The 21,228-nt window shown below is 40.8% G+C and overlaps 1 protein-coding gene and 1 long non-coding RNA gene across 4 annotated transcripts in view; one reads left to right on the top strand and one right to left on the bottom strand.

Annotated features, from left to right (window-relative positions):
* SMARCC1 (SWI/SNF related, matrix associated, actin dependent regulator of chromatin subfamily c member 1) overlaps window positions 1–21,228 on the bottom strand; it is a 197,754-nt gene that overhangs the window by 105,562 nt on the left and 70,964 nt on the right. For 2 of the 3 annotated variants that reach the window (XM_028844071.2, XM_015131071.3), the window contains exons 10-12: window positions 16,675–16,796; window positions 10,941–11,065; window positions 3,428–3,487 (exon numbers count right to left, since the gene is read on the bottom strand). In XM_028844071.2, coding sequence (XP_028699904.2) covers window positions 3,428–3,487; window positions 10,941–11,065; window positions 16,675–16,796 — 307 coding nt within the window. Of the gene's footprint in view, window positions 1–3,427; window positions 3,488–10,940; window positions 11,066–16,674; window positions 16,797–18,194; window positions 18,288–21,228 lie in introns of all 3 variants that reach the window. The other variant, XM_077992467.1, reaches the window with a different exon arrangement.
* On the top strand, window positions 14,257–15,505 carry LOC144339160 (uncharacterized). The gene is made up of 2 exons (XR_013413883.1): window positions 14,257–14,911; window positions 15,232–15,505. It is a non-coding gene; the product is annotated as an uncharacterized LOC144339160 (long non-coding RNA).

Consider the following 21,228-nt stretch of genomic DNA (forward strand, 5'->3'; position numbering starts at 1 on the left):
AATCTTAGTAAGACAATGCCTTCTGAGGATACAGGGCTCAGCATGAGAGAAAGCCCAGGTAAAATTTATAAACTAGACAGTTGATTTCTACAGTGAAAAGCAAAACTGCCAATACAGAATAGGAAAGAGGTAGTATTAAAGAACAACAAATTACGTTATTATATGCCTGTAATATTTAAGCTTTTTATGACTACTGTGACAGCTGGCACTAGGTAAGGCATGATGAAGTTCAAAAAGAACATGGGATGCTGGGTGCAGCAGTGCACATCTACAGTCCCAGCTACTCTGGAGACAGAAGTGGGAGAATCACTCAAGGCCAGGAGTCCAAGTCTAGCCTAGGCAACAGAGCAAGATCTTACCTCTCATTTAAAAAAAAAAAAAGGGGGTAGGGTGTGGTCGCTCACAGCTATTATACCAACACTTTTGGTGGCTGGTATGGGATATAGCAAAAATAAACAGAAATTTATCAGATTTTGAAAAATGCTATACAAAGAATAAACATAAATATATTAGAGAGGAAGTGGGTAGGCGGACACTTCAGAGCAAGTAAAGAGGTATCTCTGAAAAGTTGGCCTTTAAGTTGAAATGTTAAGAGATGAGAAAGACAAGGTAATTATTCCACAAAAAGGAAAGAACCAAATCAAAGGGCCTCCAGTTGGATTGGTTTGGTGACTTCACAAAACAGAAAGCCACTATGAAAACACATAAAGGCTGAGCAAAACAGACAAAGCACAACAGCCAAGTGCAGTGATACAAAGCACTGGCAGGAAACGTAAGACAGACCAGGACCGAAATCGGGGTTCTGCAAAATATTTGGAAAGAGGTTACTGAACTTATTTAAATCTCCATTTCCTCACCAATAAAACACAACAGTTTAATAGTGAAGTGCAAACACATGTAGAACAAGATCTGACAACTACTCATGCCACCCAGAGATGGACATGGTGGCTTAATGTGTGAGTTAGTCACAAATACTTGCTAACAAGGAATAGGCGATTCTGGATGTGAAAAAAATACTGTATTAATTACCAGTAGGAGTTCTGCAGCTCTGCATAGTGACTATTTTTATCTAGGAAGTAACTAACAGAAAGAAATCTAGGTAAGGCTGCCAAAAACAAACACTTGGTCCATTGGACAATGGTAAACCATAGGATAACCAACCTCTTACTAGAAACTATTAGTTTGACTTAATAATCTCTCCCATTACTCAAATTACACATTTTTAGTCTGACAAATTTCATTCCCCAAGGTAGTCTTGGTACTCAATGGAAAGATATGTCTGATAATACTAAATTAGCTGATCCCTAAATGGTAATATTCAATAAATGTTCTCTTCCTTCTTTCAGATGTGAGAAAATATGCTCCACACCAAACAACTGAATCCTTCAGAGACCTGAAGAATGAAAGACCTATATTTGACGAGGTAGCATATAAGGCAGAACACAGAGCAGTTAAAACAACAGCTCTGGTCAGGCACGGTGGCTCACGCCTGTAATCCCAGCACTTTGGGAGGCTGAGGTGGGTGAGTCGCCTGAGGTCAGAATTTCAAGATCAGCCTGGCCAACATGGTGAAACCTTGTCTCTACTAAGAATACAAAAATTAGCCAGGCATGGTGGCAGGTGCCTGTAATCCCAGCTAGCTGGGAGGCTGAGGTAGGAGAATCACCTGAACCTGGGAAGTGGAGGTTGCAATGAGCCGAGATCACACTACTGCACTCCAGCCTGGGTGACAAGAGCGAGACTTCGTCTCAAAACAAAAAACAAAATACAACAGCTCTGAGAACAAAAATTTACAGTTGATGGATCACTATCCAAAATACCCACTCATATCTGCCATCAATAGTAATTGTAATTGCCTAGCGCGAAAGCTCACACCTGTAATCCCAGCACTTTGGGAGACTGAGGTGGGTGGATCACCTGAGGTCAGGAGTTCGAGATCAGTCTGGCCAACCTGGTGAAACCCCATCTCTACTAATAATACAAAAATTAGCTGGGCATGGTGGCACGTGCCTGTAGTCCCAGCTACTCGGGGCTGAGGCAGGAGAATCACTTGAACCCGGGAGGAGGAGGTTGCAGTGAGCCAAGATCGTGCCACTGCACTCCAGCCTTGGTAACAGACCGAGACTCCATCTCAGAAAATAATAATGACTGCAATTTATTCAAATACAGAATTCCTTAATTAGAAGATAGAATTGACATCTCATTTTCTAAAAAAGGAGATCTTGAAAATCCCTTTCACGTTTAAAATTCCATAAAGTCAAACATTTAGTATATACTGAAAACATTAGGTTCTCCTTTACAAGTGAATAAAAGAAATAAAGGCTATTGTCTCATCCACAACTCTCCAGAACAAAGATGTTTAAAACTACCCCTATTTAATTTTTAAAGAGAACAAGTGATTATACTTTTCTCTATTTTCCTGCAAAATCACTCAAGAATTACACCTTACTTGTGAAAATGTACTCTAAGACTTGGAAATACTAGGAAAAGATGATGTCATTCTCATTTCATACTGCTTAGAAACTTTAATTTGGCTTACAAAGTATTAACACTCCACAGATTTTTGTTCTAATACAATATCAATTTGCATGTTACAAAAACAATTCTTTCAGCGACATTTGAAAAAGCACTTTAATTAGAACTATTTCGTTAAAACTCATATTCATATTCAATTATAATATTACCACCTTTGCTAGTTTGTAGAAAAATATGCTCCAACAGGGGGAGATCACTAAGAATGGCAACAATGGATCACAGGAAATTAACTTTCCTACAACAGTAGCTACCCAAATCATAATGGCACTAAGAGTAAGCCACAGCTAATATCCTGCAGTGGTTAAGCACAAGTCTCACTTAAGAAAGGAGTATCGGCCAGTCACGGCGGCTCACGCCTGTAATCCCAGCACTTTGGGAGGCCGAGACAGGCAGATCATGAGGTCAGGAGTTCGAGACAGGCCTGATCAACATGGTGAAACCCCATCTCTACTAAAAATACAAAAATTAGCTGGGTGTGGTGGCGCGTGCCTGTAATCCCAGCTACTCAGGAGGCTGAAGCAGGAGAATTGCTTAAACCCAGGAGGCAGAGTTCGCAGAGAGCCGAGGTCGTGCCACTGCACTCTACCCTGGGCAACAGAGCGAGATTCTGTCTCAAGAAAAAAAAAAGAAAAGGAGTGTATCAAGCTGGGCATGGTGGTATGTGCCTACAATCCAAACTACTTGGAAGACTAAGGTGGGAAAATCACTGGAGCCCAGACGTTTAAAGCTGTGGTGGTCTACATTACACCACTGCACTCCAGGTTACCAACAGAACAAGACCTTGTCTCTAAAAAACAGATAAAAATAAAGAAAGAATAGACTATCAAAGGAGATGACATATTCAAGAGAGAAAGCACAGACCATTGTATATTTTGGGGGGGGGGGTGCTTACCTAGATCCGCTACAGTTCCTCCTTTAACAGGTGTATTTTCACTATCTTTCTTTAGGTTCACTAGAAAAGCAAAAGAGTTATGTTTATGTGGGAAAGTTGTACTTCTTTTTAGAAAGAAAACAGAATAGGACACGATTAAATGACATGCATCTCACTACAACTGCGACACAATTCAATATTTTCAGGTAAAAATCATAAGTCCAGATATGAAATATTTAGTAGACTATATTCTAATTACCCAAGCACTATGTATTTTCATCATAAAAGTAAACAATACAAAATACTCAACAAAACATGAAAATAATCTTTCAATTGCTTCCACAAAGTTTTTTTATTGAAGTTTATGATGCATTTGTTTTGATTCTCACTTATATTCCATTCATTCATTTAAAAAAAAATTAAGGAAGAACTAATACCTTTTCAGTTTGTTTTGAGACAGGGACACAGTCTGTCGCCCAGGCTTGAGTGCAGTGGTGCGATCATGGCTCACCACAGCCTTGACCTCCCAGGCTCAAGCAATCCTTTGATCTCAGGCTCCCAAGGAATTAGACTACGGGCACATGCCACCATACCTAGATAACTTTTTTATTTTTTATAGAAACATGGTTTCACCACGTTGCCTAGGCTAGTCTCGAACTCCTGAGCTCATGCAATCCACTCACATCAGCCTCCCAAAATGCTGGGATCACAGACATGAGCCACTGCGTCTGGCCAAACAAATCTTTTATACATCCATATGGACGTCAAAATATATCCTGAGGGTTTTTTAACTCTATGTAAATGTTATCAATACTGTGCTTAGTTCTTAGCACTGACCTTTCCACGTAAGAACTTTAAGTTACATTACATTTCTTTCATTTTTAAAAGTTCACTGTGTCCATGGGTGGATGTAAGTTAACTGGCCCTACATTTGTGGAAACCATGTTTATTTTGAATATTTCACTGTTCAAAAACATTCTTTTGTAATTATCATTGTGGGCACATGTAATTATTTAAGATAAATTCTAAAAATAAAACACTGCAACTAAAGGTACACATTATAAAATTTTAAAAACACAGTCAAGACCGGGTGAAATGGCTCATGCCTGTATTCCCAGCACTTTGGGACGTTGAGGCAGGTGTATCATTTGAGGTCAGGAGTCTGAGACCAGCCTGGCCAACATGGTGAAATTCCGTCTATACTAAAATACAAAAACTAGCTTGACATGGTGGTGTGCATCTGTAATCCCAGCTACTCAGGATGCTGAGGCAAGAGACTCACTTGACCTGGGAGGTGGAGGTTGCAATGAGTGAGACTGCGCCACTGCATTCCAGCCTGGACAATACAGCGAGACTCAGATTCAAAAAGAACAAAAAACAACAACAAAAAAAATACAGCCAAATTGCGTTAAACGTCTTCATTAATTTACACTTTCCATCAACAGCATTTGATAGTACTCATTCTTCAAAACTTTCACACTTTTCCATCTACCTTTTAGGTTTTAAAAATCTTATTGATGAAAACAGTGATCTGAAGAACTTGCCTATCTTTAAGTGACCATCTGTTCACACACTTCTTGGCCATGTATTTCTAACAAGTTACCAATCTGACATAATCAACAGTAAATACTTAGTCTAAGGGGTTCAGACTCTTTATACATTTTTAGTATTCTAGTCCTTTGTTATATGGGTAAATACTTCATCCCCCCCCCAAAAAAAACCTGTTTAAAGTGCTAAATTTCTTGTATTTTAACCTCAACTAGTTAACAGTGATTCTAAATATATTTGATGAGCTAAACACATAGTAACAGAAAAAAATGTGTGCCCATAAAATTCTTATGTTGAAACCCAACTGTAGTGTCCTGGCATTTAGAAGTGAGGCCTTTGGAAAATAATTAAGTCAGGAGGATAGGGCCCCTCAAGAATGGGATTAATGCCCTTATAACTGGGTGTAGTGGCTCATGCTTGTAAGTCCTAGCTACTAGGGAGGCTGAGGCAGGAGAAACGCTTGAGCCTAGGAGGTGAAGGCTGTATAAGTTATGATTGCACAGCTGTATTCCAGTCTGGGTGGCAATGCAAGTATGCACTTTTAAATAATTAATTTTATGTTATGTGAAGTATATCTCAATTAAAACAATGCTATATTATGCATAAAATCATACACTGGAAAATTGAATGCCTGTTTTCTACTTCACCCTCAGCATCTGTCCCTATAGTGGTTGAATAAAAGTTACTTTGTCATCCAGGCGCAGTGGCTCATGCTTGTAATCCCAGAACTTTGGAAGGACAAGGCAGGCAGATCACCAAAGGTCAGGAGTTCCGACCAGCCTGGCCAACATAGTGAAACCCTGTCTCTACTAAAAATACAAAACTTAGCTGAGCATGGTGGAAGGCACCTGTAATCCCAGCTACTAGGGAGGCTGAAGCAGGAGAATCACATGAACCTGGCAGAGGTTGCAGTGAGCAGAGACTGTGCACTCCAGCCTGGGCAACAGAGCAAGACTGTCTCAAAAAAAAAAAAAAAAAAAAAAAAAGGTCAGGCGCAGTGGCTCACACCTATAAACCTATAATCCCAGCACTTTAGGAGGCTGAGGTGTGCAGATCACTTGAGGTCAGGAGTTAGAAGACCAGCCTGGGCAACACACTGAAACTCTATCTCTAATAAAAATACAAAAATTAGCCAGACATAGTGGTGCACTTCTGTAATTCCAGCTACTCGGGAAGCTGAGGCAGGAGAATCACTTGAACTCAAGAGGCGGAGGTTGCAGTGAGCCGAGATCATGCCACTGCACTCTAGACTGGGTGACTGGGCAAGATGCCGTCTCAAAAAAAAAAAAAAAAAAGGCCAGGCGAGGCGGCTCATGCCTATAATCAGCACTTTGGGAGGCCGAGGCGGGTGGATCACCTGAGATCAGAAGTTCGAGACCAGCCTGGCCAACATGGCAAAACCCCGTCTCTACTAAAAATACAAAAACACTGGCCAAGCGTGGTGGCGGGCACCTGTAATCTCAGCTACTCAGGAGGTTGAGGCAGGACAATCACTAGAATCCTAGGGGCTGAGGTTGCAGTGAGCTGAGATCACACCACTGCACTCCAACCTGGGCAACAGAGCCCAGACTCTGTCTCAGAAACAAAACAAACAAACAAATTTATACAACACTAGACTCAAAAACTGTACAACACATGTCCTTTTCCAGTAGTACAAGCAAACGTTCACCAAAATAAACTATATGCTGTGTAATAAAACAAGTATGAATAATTTTTTTTATTTTTGAGACAGAGCTTCGCTCTTGTTGCCCAGGCTGGAGTGCAATGGCGCAATCTCGGCTCAATGCAACCTCCACCTCCCGGGTTCAAGTGATTCTCCTGCCTCAGCCTCCTGAGTAGCTGGGACTACAGGTGCCCGCCACCACACCCGGCTAATTTTTTGTGTGTGTTTTTAGTAGAGATGGGGTTTCACCATGTTGTCCAGGCTGGTCTTGAACTCCTGACCTCAGGTGATCCATCCGCCTCGGCCTCCCGAAGTGCTGGGATTACAGGCATGGGATTACAGGCCGTGCCTGGCCAAGTGTGAATAAATTTCAAAAGACTAGATTTTCAGTGAATGATTTTGGGTTTTTTTGAATCAGGGTCTCACTCCTTAGCCCAGGCTGTAGTCCACTGGTGCGATCATGGCTCACTGAAGCCTCAATGTCCTTGGTTTCCAGCAATCCTCTCACTGAACAGCTAGGACTACGGGGAAAGACCACCATGTCCAGCTCTGCCATAGATTTTAATTAGGAATTAACTATAAAATAAGCCAGACATGGTAGCTTGCACTTTGGGAGGCTGAGGCAGGCAGATTGCTTGAGCTCAGGAGTTTGAGACCAGTTTGGGCAATATGGCAAGACCGTGTCTCTACAATGAATAAAAATTAGGCAAACGTGGTGGTGAGCACCTGTATCCCAGCTAAAACGAGAGGCTGAGGTGGGAGGATCACTTGAGTGAGCAGTGAGTCATGACTGTACCAATGCACTCCAGCCTGGGTGACAGAGCGAGAGACCCTGACTTTTTTTTTTTAATTCCAGGAATGCAAAGTTGATTCAACCACTACAAAAATCATACAATGTAATTAAATAATATTAACTGATTAAAAGGAGAAATATCATTACATCAGTGGATATTGAAGAATGGTATCAAAATTTGGCATTCATTCATAAAAACTCACAAAAATCCAGGAAGAAAGCTTCTTGAAATTGATGAAACATCTATTGTGTGATATCACACGTCATGGTAAAATAAAAATGTGTTCTTTCGAAGACAGAGAAAAAAGCAAAATGTCTGCTTTCTAAACCGCTATTAAAATTATAGTGGAGGTATAACGTAATTGGAGGTTTGTGTAACAGAAAATCCTAAGAAATCTACAAAAAAGTGCCAGAATACATGATTTTTTAAAAAGCAACAGAATACACGGTCAAAAATTAAGGAATATTAATTCTCTTTCTACATACTAGCAAAACATAAGTGGAAAATTTTAAACTTTCAGTAACAAAAAAAATTGAGATATAAATTTAACAAAATGTGAAAGACCTCATAATAAAACATACAAAACACAGAAGAGGAAAAATTACATTAAACGCTGGTGCTAAGACTTACATGGAAAAGCTAAGAGCTATAATAGCAAAAACAATATTGAAAAATGTGAACAAAAGTTGAAGTTTACTCAATTTCAATACTTACTAAAAAAACTATAATAACTCAGGCCCCGTGGTATTAAGTACAATGAGATGGTTAGAATAGAATACTGAATCTAAATGTAGACACGTGTGATGATTTTCAACAAAGGCATCAAAATAGTTCAATGTGAGAAGTAGTGTCTTTTCAGCAAATGGTGTACAAACAACTAAATACCTATGTGGGGAATAAAATAATCTTCGACCCGTAATTCATAACATCCTCAAAATCAACTTTAAATTGGGTCACAGACCTAACTATAAAAGCAGAAGGCATAAGCCTTCTGCAAGAACACACAGAAAAACACATTTACAACACTAACGTAGGCAAAAAATTTCTTAGGACACAAGAAGTTAAGAGCACCTGTCCTCCAAAAAAAAAAAAAAAGTGTTAAGAAAATGAAAATACAAGCAACTGTGAATAGGGGCTTGAACTGGTTATACTTAAATTCAGAAAAATCAAATGCTTGAATGGTGTAATTTATAAATTCACTAGAGAACAGAAAACCAATAAAAAGGACAACTACCAATTCTCCTGCTTATTTTTTTTTATCCTTTAATCCCTCCATCTGGATGTCAAGAACTGCTTGGGACACTTTCCTTGCCATCTTTGTCACCTTTAGCCATAGTGCTTTAGCCTTCGACCGGACAACACACCATCAGCTGAGTGCAAAATACAGACAGACCAATGCTGATGAGCCTAGCTTCTCCTGGTATTCTTAACTGTCCTGTATGTATATACATATGTATATACATATATATACCCAGTGCCCATCTTATACATATGTATATTGTCCTATATGTCTATACATATGTATATTTCCTATGTGTGTGTATATATAGGTATATACATACATATGCATATTGCCCTACATGTATATACCTATGTATATATACATATACACCCAGTACCCATCTTAATTATTTATCAATTGCTCTGTCTTTAGTGCCATATAAACCATATAGTCTTCTTTATCAATTGCTCTGTTTAGTGCCATATAAACCATATAATCTTCTCCTATTTTTAACCGTATACTTTCTGAGTTTTAGTAACTCATCTTACTTTTAGATCCAGATGGCTTCCTATATTTTACAAATTTCTCAACAATGTACAAATGTACAAATAATGTTCTGGTTTTTCCTAGGCTTTTTATAATACTCTTTTCTGTCACTGCATAAGTTTAGCACAGGAGAGATAGTTATACGCTTCATATACATCTTAATCTAAATCCTAGATTTTTTTTCTACTTTTTCATTATTTTTCATGCTCACAGAATAGTAAAATAAAAAAGAGATACCTTATAATTTACTACAATCCTTCATCTTAGGCTGTTTTGAAGAAATTGTAATTCAGCTTCTAATAACCAGAAAAAGTTCTAATTCCTCCAGTTATTTCAATAAAGTATATTTAAAAAAAAAAACACTAATAACTTTAATGACTTAGTTTCTAGTTCCCAAATTTTAAATCTCCACTTTCTAGATTCCAGTGAAATTCTATAAACTCAGATGATTAGTATGAGAGTTATAATTCACCAACTGATATATATAGTCATATATATAGTCTCTTATTTACAAGCTGTACCCACAAAGATGGGTGGAGAAGGCTAATAAATCATAAAACGCCAATCATAGGTCTTTACTTTATAAAGTATGCTAGAGCTTATTTTTTTAAATCTAATCACTGGCTCACTGAGGACACAAACATTTAATCATCAATAAAAAATACCTTATCGATATTTAAAGAACATTTTGGCTTTTTTATGTTTGTTGTTTTTGTTTTTGAGACTGAGTCTCACTCTGTCGCCTAGGCTGGAGTGCAGTGGTATGATCTCAGCTCATTGCAACCTCCGCCTCCTGGGTTCAAATGATTCTTCTACCTCAGCCTCCAGAGTAGCTGGAAATACAGGCGTGCCACTGTGCCTGGCTAATTTCTGTATTTTTAGTACAGATGGGGTTTCACCACGTTGGCCAGGCTGGTCTTGAACTCTTGACCTCAAGTGATCCCCCTGCTTTGGTCTCCCCAAGTACTGGGGTTACAGGTATAAGCTACCATGCCCAGCCCACTTTGAATTTAATTACATTGAATAGAAGTCAGGTCAGAATTTACATAACTGGTAACTAAGGTTCATCACACTTAGAAGAAATTCATTACTGGAGATCTTCAAATTTGCATTCACATAAAGCATTCCCTAGAGATTTCAATAAGTTAAACTGTATATAAGTACATACTCCACTTTTTCATATGAATATGATTCTGTTGCAATTTAAAAACCATTAATTTTAAAACATTCCTAAATTTAAAGTTGTTTTTGGTCGCTGTAAGTTTTCTCAATAAACAAAGAGTAGGGCCGGGCGCAGTGGCTCACGCCTGTAATCCCAGCACTATGGAAGGCCGAGGCGGGCGGATCACAAGGTCAGGAGATCGAGACCATCCTGGCTAACACGGTGAACCCCAGTCTCTACTAAAAACTTCAAAAAATCAGCCGGGTGCGGTGGTGGGCGCCTGTAGTCCCAGCTACTCGGGAGGCTGAGGCAGGAAAATGGAGTGAACCCGGGAGGCGGAGCTTGCAGTGAGCTGAGATCGCGCCACTGCACTCCAGCCTGGGCGACCAAGAGAGACTCCGTCTCAAAAAAAAAAAAAAAAAAAGAGTAAAACTACTCAAATGATTACAGAACATTCAAAAATGATATCCATAAAAGGGATAATCTATTCATACTTGAAAGTCGAGAACTGTGGACCCACAGCAAGCAATGACTCATCCCATGGTATTGCTGAGAATGACTAAATTACATCTAACACTCTCATGCAGAATAATACAAACCATTTTTGGGAAGTACTACTTCTTCTATATTGGGTACAGGTGTTGGGTCTTCCATATCCTTGGTTAGATCTTCTTGTTCGTCTTCCTCTTTCTGACTTCTGCGCTTCCCATAAAGGCTAGCTTGGCTAAAACATACAAGGTATATGAAATATAAACAAGATTGATTATTGCTACTTATAGCAAACAGTTTCTGAGGCTGTACACCTTCATTATTTGTAGAATATATGCTCAAGATCACTTTAAAAGACAAACAGTAGGTCGGTCGCAGTGGCTCATGCCTGTAATCCCAGCATTTTGGGAGGCTGAGGCAGGTGGATCACTGAGGCCAGGAGTTTGAGACCAGCCTCGCCAACATGGCGAATCCCTGTCTCTACTAAAAATACAAAAATAAGCCAGGCATGGTGGCAGGCGCCTGTAATCCCACCTGCTCAGCAGGCTGAGGCAGGAGAATTGCTTGAACCCAGAAGGTGGAGGTTGGAGTGAGCTGAGATGTCGCCAGTGCACTCCCACCTGGGTGACAGAGGGAGACTCTATCTAAAAGAATTTTTAAAAATAAAAAAGGCAACATTAAAAAAAAAAATTAGATAACTTCCCCCAAATTACATCTAACCAGCCAATAAAACAAAAATAAAAGTTAACAGGCATAAAAAATGGGCAAAAAATCCTACTAGACAATTGCTGGCACTATCACAAAAGGGACTTAAATTAGTGTAATAAAAGAAGAACTGCTAAGGAAATATGATATATTCTAAGATTATAAGCAATCACATATGTGATCAAAGATATGTACCATTGTGTTTTAATGGCCATTTTATCATCCAAATATCAGGAATGGCAAGTAGAGTCCTTAAACATAGTACTAAATCTACCGTATAAAATCATCCACTGCTCTTGCACCAAAAATTCAATCAAATCATTATTAATTTTTAAAACTAATAAATGCCAGGGGGGCTCAAAAAAATAAACCCAGTAATGATTCTTTACCTTTAGGGATTACAAGGGATATACAACAGAAATCCTTACCTCACATAACAGGATTCACAGAAACACAGAGAAATACAATAGAAGTATTATATTTCAGTGCAGAGAAATGAATAAAAGTACCAAGAAAATACATCATAGAGAGGTTGTAAGGACTGAAGATTAGAGTTAAGCTGAACCTTGAGAATTGTTTAACAATTCACTAAGAGGTAAGGGCTGGGTGTGGTGGCTCATGCCTGTAATCCAAGAGCAAGGGAAGGCCAGGAGTTCGAGACTAGCCTCGGAAACAGAGCGAGACCCCATCTCTACCAAAAAACAAAAAATTTAAATTTTGAGACAGGGTCTCACTTTGTTGTCCAAGCTGGAATGCAGTGGTGCAATCACAGGTCACTACATCCTTGAACTCCTGGGCTCAAGTAATCCTCCTTCCTCAGGCTCCTGAGTAGCTGAGGCTATAAGTGCACACCATCATGCCCAGACTATTTTTCTTTCTTTAATTTATTCTAGACACACGGTTTCACTATGTTGTCTCAGGTGATGTCAAACTTAAGCGATCCTCCTACCTTGGCCTCCCAAAGTTCTGGGATTACAGGCATGAACCATGGCTCCTGGCCCAAAAAGTTTTGTTTTCTTTTCTTTTGTTTTGGTGGGGGCGGAGGGAGGAGACAGTCTTGCTCTGTTGCCCAGGCTGGAGAGAAGTGGCACGAATCTCAGCTCACTGCAACCTTTGCCTTCTCAGGTTCAAGCAATTCTCACGCCTCAGCCTCCCCAGTAGCTTGGATTACAAGGGTGCACAACCACGCCCGGCTAATTTTTTTTGTATTTTTAGTAAAGATGGGGTTTCACTATGTTGCTCAGGCTGGTCTGTAACTCCTGAGCTCAGGCAATCTGTCCACCTCAGTCTCCCGAAGTGCTAGGATGACAGGCATGGACTATTGCACCCAGCCTCCAAAAAGTTTTTAATGCTAAGCCAGGCATGGGGGCATGCACCTGTAGTCCTAGCCACTGAGGAGGATTGCTTGACCTCAGGATTTTAAGGTTACATGATTGCACCACTGCACTCCAGCCTTTATTCTGCACCCTGAATATTCTGCATTGTCTTTTTTTAATGATTATTTATTTATTCTTCAGCAGATGTTATTATACTAATTTAAGCCCCTAATTTATTTGTTATTGTTTTTTATTTTTTTCTGCCAAAGAGCAAGATCTTGTCTGGCAAAAATAAATAAATGAAATATTAAAAAAAAAGACAATGCTTCAGGATGCAGAATAATGGCCAAAAGGTATAAGAAAAGAAAAACACACTTGCTTTGGGAAGTACTGCATAGCAATCTAAAGTGCACTGTGAAGTGAGAGTGGAAATGGAGAAAAAGCTGACTGAAACAGCATGCTGGGCCAGCCTGAGTTCTACAGTGCAGAAAGAATGTTCAAAGTTCCCTTTGAGGGATGACATATTGGCTTAGGTTAGAATAGGATACATAAAGTAAAACTGTTTTCCAAATAAAAATCACATGAGTTTTTTTGTTTGTTTGTTTTTGTTCTTTTTTTTTTTTTTTTTTTTTTTTTTGTTGAGACAGAGTCTCGCTTTGTCGCCCAGGCTGGCGTGCAGTGGCCAGATCTCAGCTCACTGCAAGCTCCGCCTCCCGGGTTTACGCCATTCTCCTGCCTCAGCCTCCCGAGTAGCTGGGACTACAGGCGCCCGCCACCTCGCCCGGCTAGTTTTTTGTATTTTTTAGTAGAGACGGGGTTTCACCATGTTAGCCAGGATGGTCTCGATCTCCTGACCTCGTGATCCGCCCGTCTCGGCCTCCCAAAGTGCTGGGATTACAGGCTTGAGCCACCGCGCCCGGCTTGTTTTTGTTCTTGTTTTTTTTTTTTTTCTTTTTCTTTGAGACGGAGTCTTGCTCTGTCACCCAGGCTGGAGTACAGTGGCGTGATCTCAGCTCACTGCAAGCTCCGCCTCCCAGGTTCACGCCATTCTCCTGCCTCAGCCTCCCCCGAGCAGCTGGGACTATGCCCGGCTAATTTTTTTTTTGTATTTTTAGTAGAGACTGGGTTTCACTGTGTTAGCTAGGATGGTTTCCATCTTCTGACCTCGTGATTCACCCATCTCGGCCTCCCAAAATGCTGGGATTACAAGCATGAGCCACCGTACTCAGCCTTTATTTTTTTTTAAACAAAAGGAAGGAAAGTACACTTGGAAGAGGGCTAAGCAGGCAACTTGAAAGACAAGTGCTACATGATGATTTTTTAAAAGCCTATAAACCTAAAGGCAGCAGAGAGATAAAATACTTAAAGGGGAAGAAAACATACAATGCAGATGAATGAAACAAAAGTTGGGAAAACAGATTTCAAAATATTTTCTAATTATATTTTCAACATAATTCTAAGGAGAAACGTAAAATGAGAAAAGGTGTGGTCATTACAAGGCAAATGTATTCCATTAAAGTACATGCATACATATATTTTAGAGAACTCAATCTGGTATGCGTTATATTCAAAGTGGAGGGTACATGTCACCACTGTGAGCCTCAAGCCTCCTAGGGATCACATCTCGGTTCAATAACCACTGGTGTCCCGGCACCCCATTTTATCTCATCATAGTTGACAGTGCCCTCCCTGCAGAGATCTCATGTAGCTCCAAAATCTCTGAACAGCAACAGCAACATTCAGACTAGAAATGTAAGAAATAGGCTAGGTGTGGTAGCTCATGCAAATAATCCCAACACTTTGGGAGGCCGTGGTGGAAGGACTGCTTGAGACCAGGAGTTTGAGACCAGTCTGGGTAACAAGGAGAGAAAACATCTCTACAAAATATACAAAAATTAGCTGAGTGTGGTACTGCGCACCTGTAGTCTCAGCTACTCAAGAGGCTGAAGTAGGAGAATTGCCTGAGCCCAGGGGATAGAGGTTGCAATGGGCTGAGATCACACCACTGTGCTCCAGTCTGGGCAACAGAGCAAGACACTGTCTCAAAAAAAAGATGAAATGTTAAATATAGCCGGGCGCGGTGGCTCACGCCTGTAATCCCAGCACTTTGGGAGGCCGAGGCGGGCGGATCACAAGGTCAGGAGATCGAGACCACGGTGAAACCCCGTCTCTACTAAAAATACAAAAAATTAGCCGGGCGCGGTTGTGGGCGCCTGTAGTCCCAGCTACTCGGGAGGCTGAGGCAGGAGAATGGCGTGAACCCGGGAGGCGGAGCTTGCAGTGAGCCGAGATCGCGCCACTGCACTCCAGCCCGGGCGACAGAGCGAGACTCCGTCTCAAAAAAAAAAAAAAAAAAAAAAAAAAAAAAAAAAAAAAAAAGAAATGTTAAATATATATAAAAGGAATGTATGCCAGGCACAGTGGCTCATGCCTGTAATCCCAGCACTTTGGGAGGCTGAGGCGGGTGGATCACGAGGTCAGGAGATTGAGACCATCCTGACCAACATGGTGAAACTCTGTCTCTACTAAAAATACAAAAAAATTAGCTGAGCATGGTGGCGCGAGCCTGTACTCCCAGCTACTTGGGAGGCTGAGGCAGGAGAATCACTTGAATTTGGGAGGCGGAGGTTGCAGTGAGCTGAGATTGCGCCACTGCACTTCAGTCTGGCAACAGAGTGAGACTCCATCTCCAAAAAAAAAAAAAAAAAAAAAAAAAACCTGTAAAAAATAAAGTTACCCCATAAACAGCTAATGAAAAATCTATTTTTATAATTTCAATTTTCATGTCATAATACATATGGGCTCAAAAACTAAGTTTTTAAAGGTTTTTTGATGACTGTAACTTGCTTAATAATATATGAAACTAAGAGGTTTTTAAATGCACCTAAAGACTTCTATTAGTAAGAGTGTTGTCATAACTACCCTTCAGGAAGCAATATGATTCAAGGAATCTTCTGGGAACAGAAATGCTAACTAGGGTAGGGAGGAAAGTCTATATAAGGAAACTGCAGGAGAGATGATGTCAATTGTACCTTTACACTTCAATCAACATCCAAAAAGTTGACTGTCACATGAAAATAATCAATTTACAGACCATAATTATCTTGCTAAGTTTAAACTATAAAAATTATAATGAAAATATTTTAAGCTATGCAAAAAAGAAATTATGTATCTTAATATATACCAATTATTAACTACCATATACCATTTATTAAGTGTGTATTTAAGGCCAGGCAATGTGCAAAGGCTTTAAAGTCTCATTTAACCCTCAAAACAATCTATTCAGTAGAAATCATAATCCTCATTCAACCAAAGCTCACTAAGTACAAAAGTTGTACTGCCATGCTTTGCCGAACATCAAGCAGCCACGTATTCACCTCTTCTATGAGTACATTTTGTCACAAATGGGACAAATGGTAAAATCAGAAAAGGAGACACTAAACTTGGTGAATATAATGTCTTAAACTCCTTACCAGCCATGCTTCTCAATACATACTTAGATACCAAAAAAAAAAAATCCAAGTGATTTTCCAGGCTCAGCCTCCCAAGCCTCATAAATCCAACAGCCAGTTCCACATCTTCTTGTGTAGAACGTCTAACAAGCATTCCAAACCTAACATTCAAACAGGCGTGCACCACCACGCCCAGTTAATTTTTATATTTTTTAGTAGAGATGAGATTTCACCATGTTGGCCAGGCTGGTTTTGAACTCCTGACCTCAGTTGATCTGCCTGCCTTGGCCTCCCAAAGTGCTGGGATTATAGGTGTAAGCCACCACATCCGGCCTGTTTTAATGCCCTTTGAATCATGTAATCGTTCTTACCCTTTCTTGCCACTTTTCTTCCGTGATTCTGTTGGTGTCGGAGGGGGAGGCGAAGGCGAATGTTTCCTCTTTCGAGCATTAGCTGATGCTTTTCTATCTCTTCTTTCTGGACTTCTGACTGGCTAGGAAGAAGTAAATGGAAATAAATATCAGCTATCTTTGCTCCTCAGTTTCTACAAATCCTTGGCAAAAGGTGAGTCTCCACATACAAAGACAAGAGCATATCCTTAGTTCAGAGCAAATGAAAAGAATATCATTAATCATCCAGGAACACCAGTAATCAAGAAACTTTCCCTGACCTTTCAGGTGATATATATCATCAATGGAAGTATCAGCTATCAGTTATTCAAACTATGCTATAATAGACATGCTGAAACCCTGCACAACTAAAAACTGGTACTGTTCACATTCTATGTTTTGAGGTGGGAAATGTATTTCAATAACTACTGGAAAAATATGAAATACACTCTATTAAACTGACAAAATACAAAGACAGGCCAAATGATCCTGTGAAAATGTAGCATTATAGGAATTATTCTTAATCTCTAAAACAAATAGAAGATAACTTTATGTTATAAGAAATGTTAAGCAAGATGGCAACATAATTTAGAAGTCAACGTCTGGCCGGGCACGGTGGCTCAAGCCTGTAACCCCAGCACTCTGGGAGGCCGAGATGGGCGGATCACGAGGTCAGGAAATTGAGACCATCCTGGCTAATATGGTGAAACCCCGTCTCTACTAAAAAATACCAAAAAAAAACTTGGTGGCGCCTGCAGTCCCAGCTACTTGGGAGGCTGGGGCAGGAGAATGGCGTAAACCCAGGAGGCAGAGCTTGCAGTGAGCTGAGATCGGGCCACTGTACTCCAGCCTGGGTGACAAGAGTGAGACTCAGTCTCAAAAAAAAAAAAAAAAAAAAAAGAAGTCAAGGTCTAGGGCCGGGTGCCATGAATCATGCCTGTAAACCCAGCACTTTGGGAAGCCGAGGTGGGAAGATCACTTGAGGCAAGAGGCAAGGAGTTCAAGACCAACCTGTCCAACACAGGGAAACCCCATCTCTACTAAAAATACAAAAAATTAGCGGGCTATGGTGAAGCATGCCTGTACTCCCTGCTACTCAGGAGGCTGAGATATGAGAACTGCTTGAACCCAGTAGGCGAAGGTTGCACTGAGTCGTGATCATGTCACTGTACTCCAGTCTGGGTGACAGAGCAAGACTCTGTCTCAAAGAAGGAAAAAAAAAGTCAACCTTTATAAGTAAAAACTATCCTGGTTTGCAGATGATACAATTTTATACATAAAAAAAGCTACCAGACCTAATGAACAAGTTCAGGAAAGTTGCAAGACATAAGATCAACATACAAAAGCAAGCCTGCAGACAGTAACTACCAATTTAATAAAACAGACTATCATAAAGAAAAAAACACCTAAATGATCAGTACTAGATTAGGTAAAAGCATGAAAGGCATAAGTAAATAACCTAAAATTAAAACATCAATTAGGCTGGTCATGGTGGCTCACACCTGTAATCCCAGCACTTCGGGAGGCCGAGGCAGGGGGAATGCTTGAGCCCAGGAGTTCAAGACCAGCCTGGGAAACATAGTAAGACCTTGTCTCTACAAAAACAAACAAACAAAAAGTTAGCTGGGTTTAGGGGTGTGCGTCTGTCACCCGAATTACTCAGAATACTGAGCCGGGAGGATAGCTTATGCTCAGGAGGTCAAGGTCACAGTGTGCTATAATTGCGCCACCACACTTCAGCGTAGGTGACAGAATGAGATTCTGTCTCACGCCAAAATGAAAAAAATCCATGAATTAAATGTTAATTTTCTCTGTTGCCATCCTATTCCTTTCAACTGCATTTCCATTGAGAAGCTCCATGGCATCAAACTGAGAACCTTGAACACCTTATGAGTATGTAATAGCAGTTTGAAAAAAATCTAAAGGATATACACCTTTGAATGATACAATAAATCTGAAGTTGAATTTTTTTCTTTTTTTTTCTGAGACAGGGTCTCACTCTTGACACCCAGGTTGGAGTGCAGTGGCATGATCTCAGCTCACTGCAACCTTCACCACCCGAGTTCAAGCGACTATGGATCACTGCAGCCTTAACTTCCTGGGCTCAATTGATCCCCCTCACCTCAGTCTCTCAAGTGGCTGGGACTTCAGTTGCGCACCACCAAGCCCAGCTAATTTTTGTATTTTTTGCAGAGACAGGGTCTTGCCATGTTGCCCAGGCTAGTCTCAGACTCCTGCGCTCAAGCACTCCACCTACCCTGGCCTCCCAAAGTACTGGAATTACAGGCGTGAGCCACCATGCCCAACCCTAAATTTTTAAACAAATATCCTTTTTTTTTTTTTTTTTTTTTTTTTTGAGATGGAGTCTCGCTCTGTCGCCCAGGCTGGAGTGCAGTGGCCAGATCTCAGCTCACTGCAAGCTCCGCCTCCCGGGTTCACGCCATTCTCCTGCCTCAGCCTCCGGAGTAGCTGGGACTACAGGCCCCCCCCACCTCGCCCGGCTAGTTTTTTGTATTTTTTAGTAGAGACGGGGTTTCACCGTGTTAGCCAGGATGGTCTCGATCTCCTGACCTCGTGATCCGCCCATCTCGGCCTCCCAAAGTGCTGGGATTACAGGCTTGAGCCACGGCGCCCGGCCCAAATATCCATTTTTATATAACCTCCTAAAAATAAATGAATAAACAAACTAAATCAGAACAGAAATGGGTATGAACTGGTCGGTTAAAGAATGTAATGTAGAAACTGGAATATTCCTAATGACAAAAAAGCCTTCAATTAAAATATATTAAGGGAAAGCAAATATGTAAGTGTATCTTCTGGAAGGGTTAAAATAAGAGAATATGGAAGAGTCATCAGCACCATAAGACTGGTGGAAAAAAAAAAATTTGACGAGTCCAATTCCAAAACAAACAAGAACCAACTGCAAGTAAAAAGGTATGACAAAGACTCAACTGTAAAACATTTTTCTCTTCTCTTTTTTTTTTCTCTAATTTTTTTTATCATTTGAAGAGACGAGGTCTTGCTACATTGCCCAGACTGGTCTCAAACTTCTGGGCTCAAACAATCCTCCCACCTCGGCCTCCGTAACTGCTGGGATTACAGGTGTGAGTCGCTGGGCCCAGCCATTTAACATTTTTGTTTCCTAATATTTTTCCTAAAAATTGGCAAGGCATGGTGGCTCATACCTGTAATCCCAGCACTTTGGGAGGCCAAGGCTGGTGGATCAACCGAGGTCAGAAGTTCAAGATCAGCCTGGCCAAGATAGTGAAACCCCATCTCTACTGAAAATACAAAAATTAGCCAGGTGTGGTGGCACGTGCCTGTAATCCCAGGTACTTGGGAAGCTGAGGCAGGAGAATCACTTGAACCTAGGAGGCAGAGACTGCATTCAGCCAAGATCGTTCCACTGCACTCCAGCCTGGGCAACAGAATGAGACCCCGTGTCAAGAAAAAAAAAAAATTAATGTGAAAAACAGTAAGGTTTTCATAGTAAAGTCACAGCACTGAAATAGGTATGAAAGAACTGTACTCTGCATGTCAGTGGTTCAAAGAATATCCATCTCTAAGATGTTTCAACAAAGTAAAACAGGCCAGGCGCAGTGGCTCAGGCCTGTAATCCCAGCACTTTGGGAGGCCGAGGCGGGCGGATCACCTGAGATTAAGAGTTCAAGACCAGCCTGGCCAACATGGTGAAACCCCATTTCTACTAAAAATACAAAAATTAGGCAGGTGTGGTGGCGCGTGCCTGTAGTCCCAGTTACTTGGGAGGCTGAGGCAGGAGGATCGCTTGAACCCAGGAGGTGGAGGTTGCAGAGAGCCAAGATCACACCACTGCACTCCAGCCTGGGCAACAGAGTGAGAATCTGTCTCAAACAAACAAACAAACAAATAAATGAAGTCAAACAACACCCCAGGAAAAGGAACCAGAAGTCTCTAAAGCTACCACAAATCCAATACTAACACCCCTTCTTCTCAGTGTCAAATTGTCTTCTAGTGACACCTACCGCACGAGTTGTGCCTTCCACAAGTTGTGCCTTACAAGGAATCATGGGTAAATATCTAAGCGACTGAACTTCTCAAAGGATTAAATGATATAAAATGTCAAATCATCCACCCTCAGAAAAGCGGATTGAACTATAACTGTTAAGATGTTTAAGGCCTGTACTTTACACTACCTACCATCTGTGGATTAACAGTTATTTAAGAATATTAAACAGGTCGGGCATGGTGGCTCATGCCTGTAATCCCAGCACTTTGAGAGGCCAAGGCATGTCACCTGACGTCAGGAGTTGGAGACCAGCCTAGCCAACATGGAGAAACCCTGTCTCTACTAAAAATGCAAAACTTAGCCAGATGTGGTGGCAAACGCCTATAATCCCAGCTACTTGGGAGGCTTGAGGCAGGAGAATCGCTTCAACCCAGGAAGCAGAGGTTGCAGTGAGCCGAGATTGTGCCACTGCACTCTAGCCTGGCCAACAGAGCAAGACTTTGTCTCAAAAAATATATACACATATTAAACAAAATGAGTTTTCCATA

Source organism: Macaca mulatta, chromosome 2 (genome assembly GCF_049350105.2).
Source record: "Macaca mulatta isolate MMU2019108-1 chromosome 2, T2T-MMU8v2.0, whole genome shotgun sequence".
NCBI classification, from domain to species: domain Eukaryota; kingdom Metazoa; phylum Chordata; class Mammalia; order Primates; family Cercopithecidae; genus Macaca; species Macaca mulatta.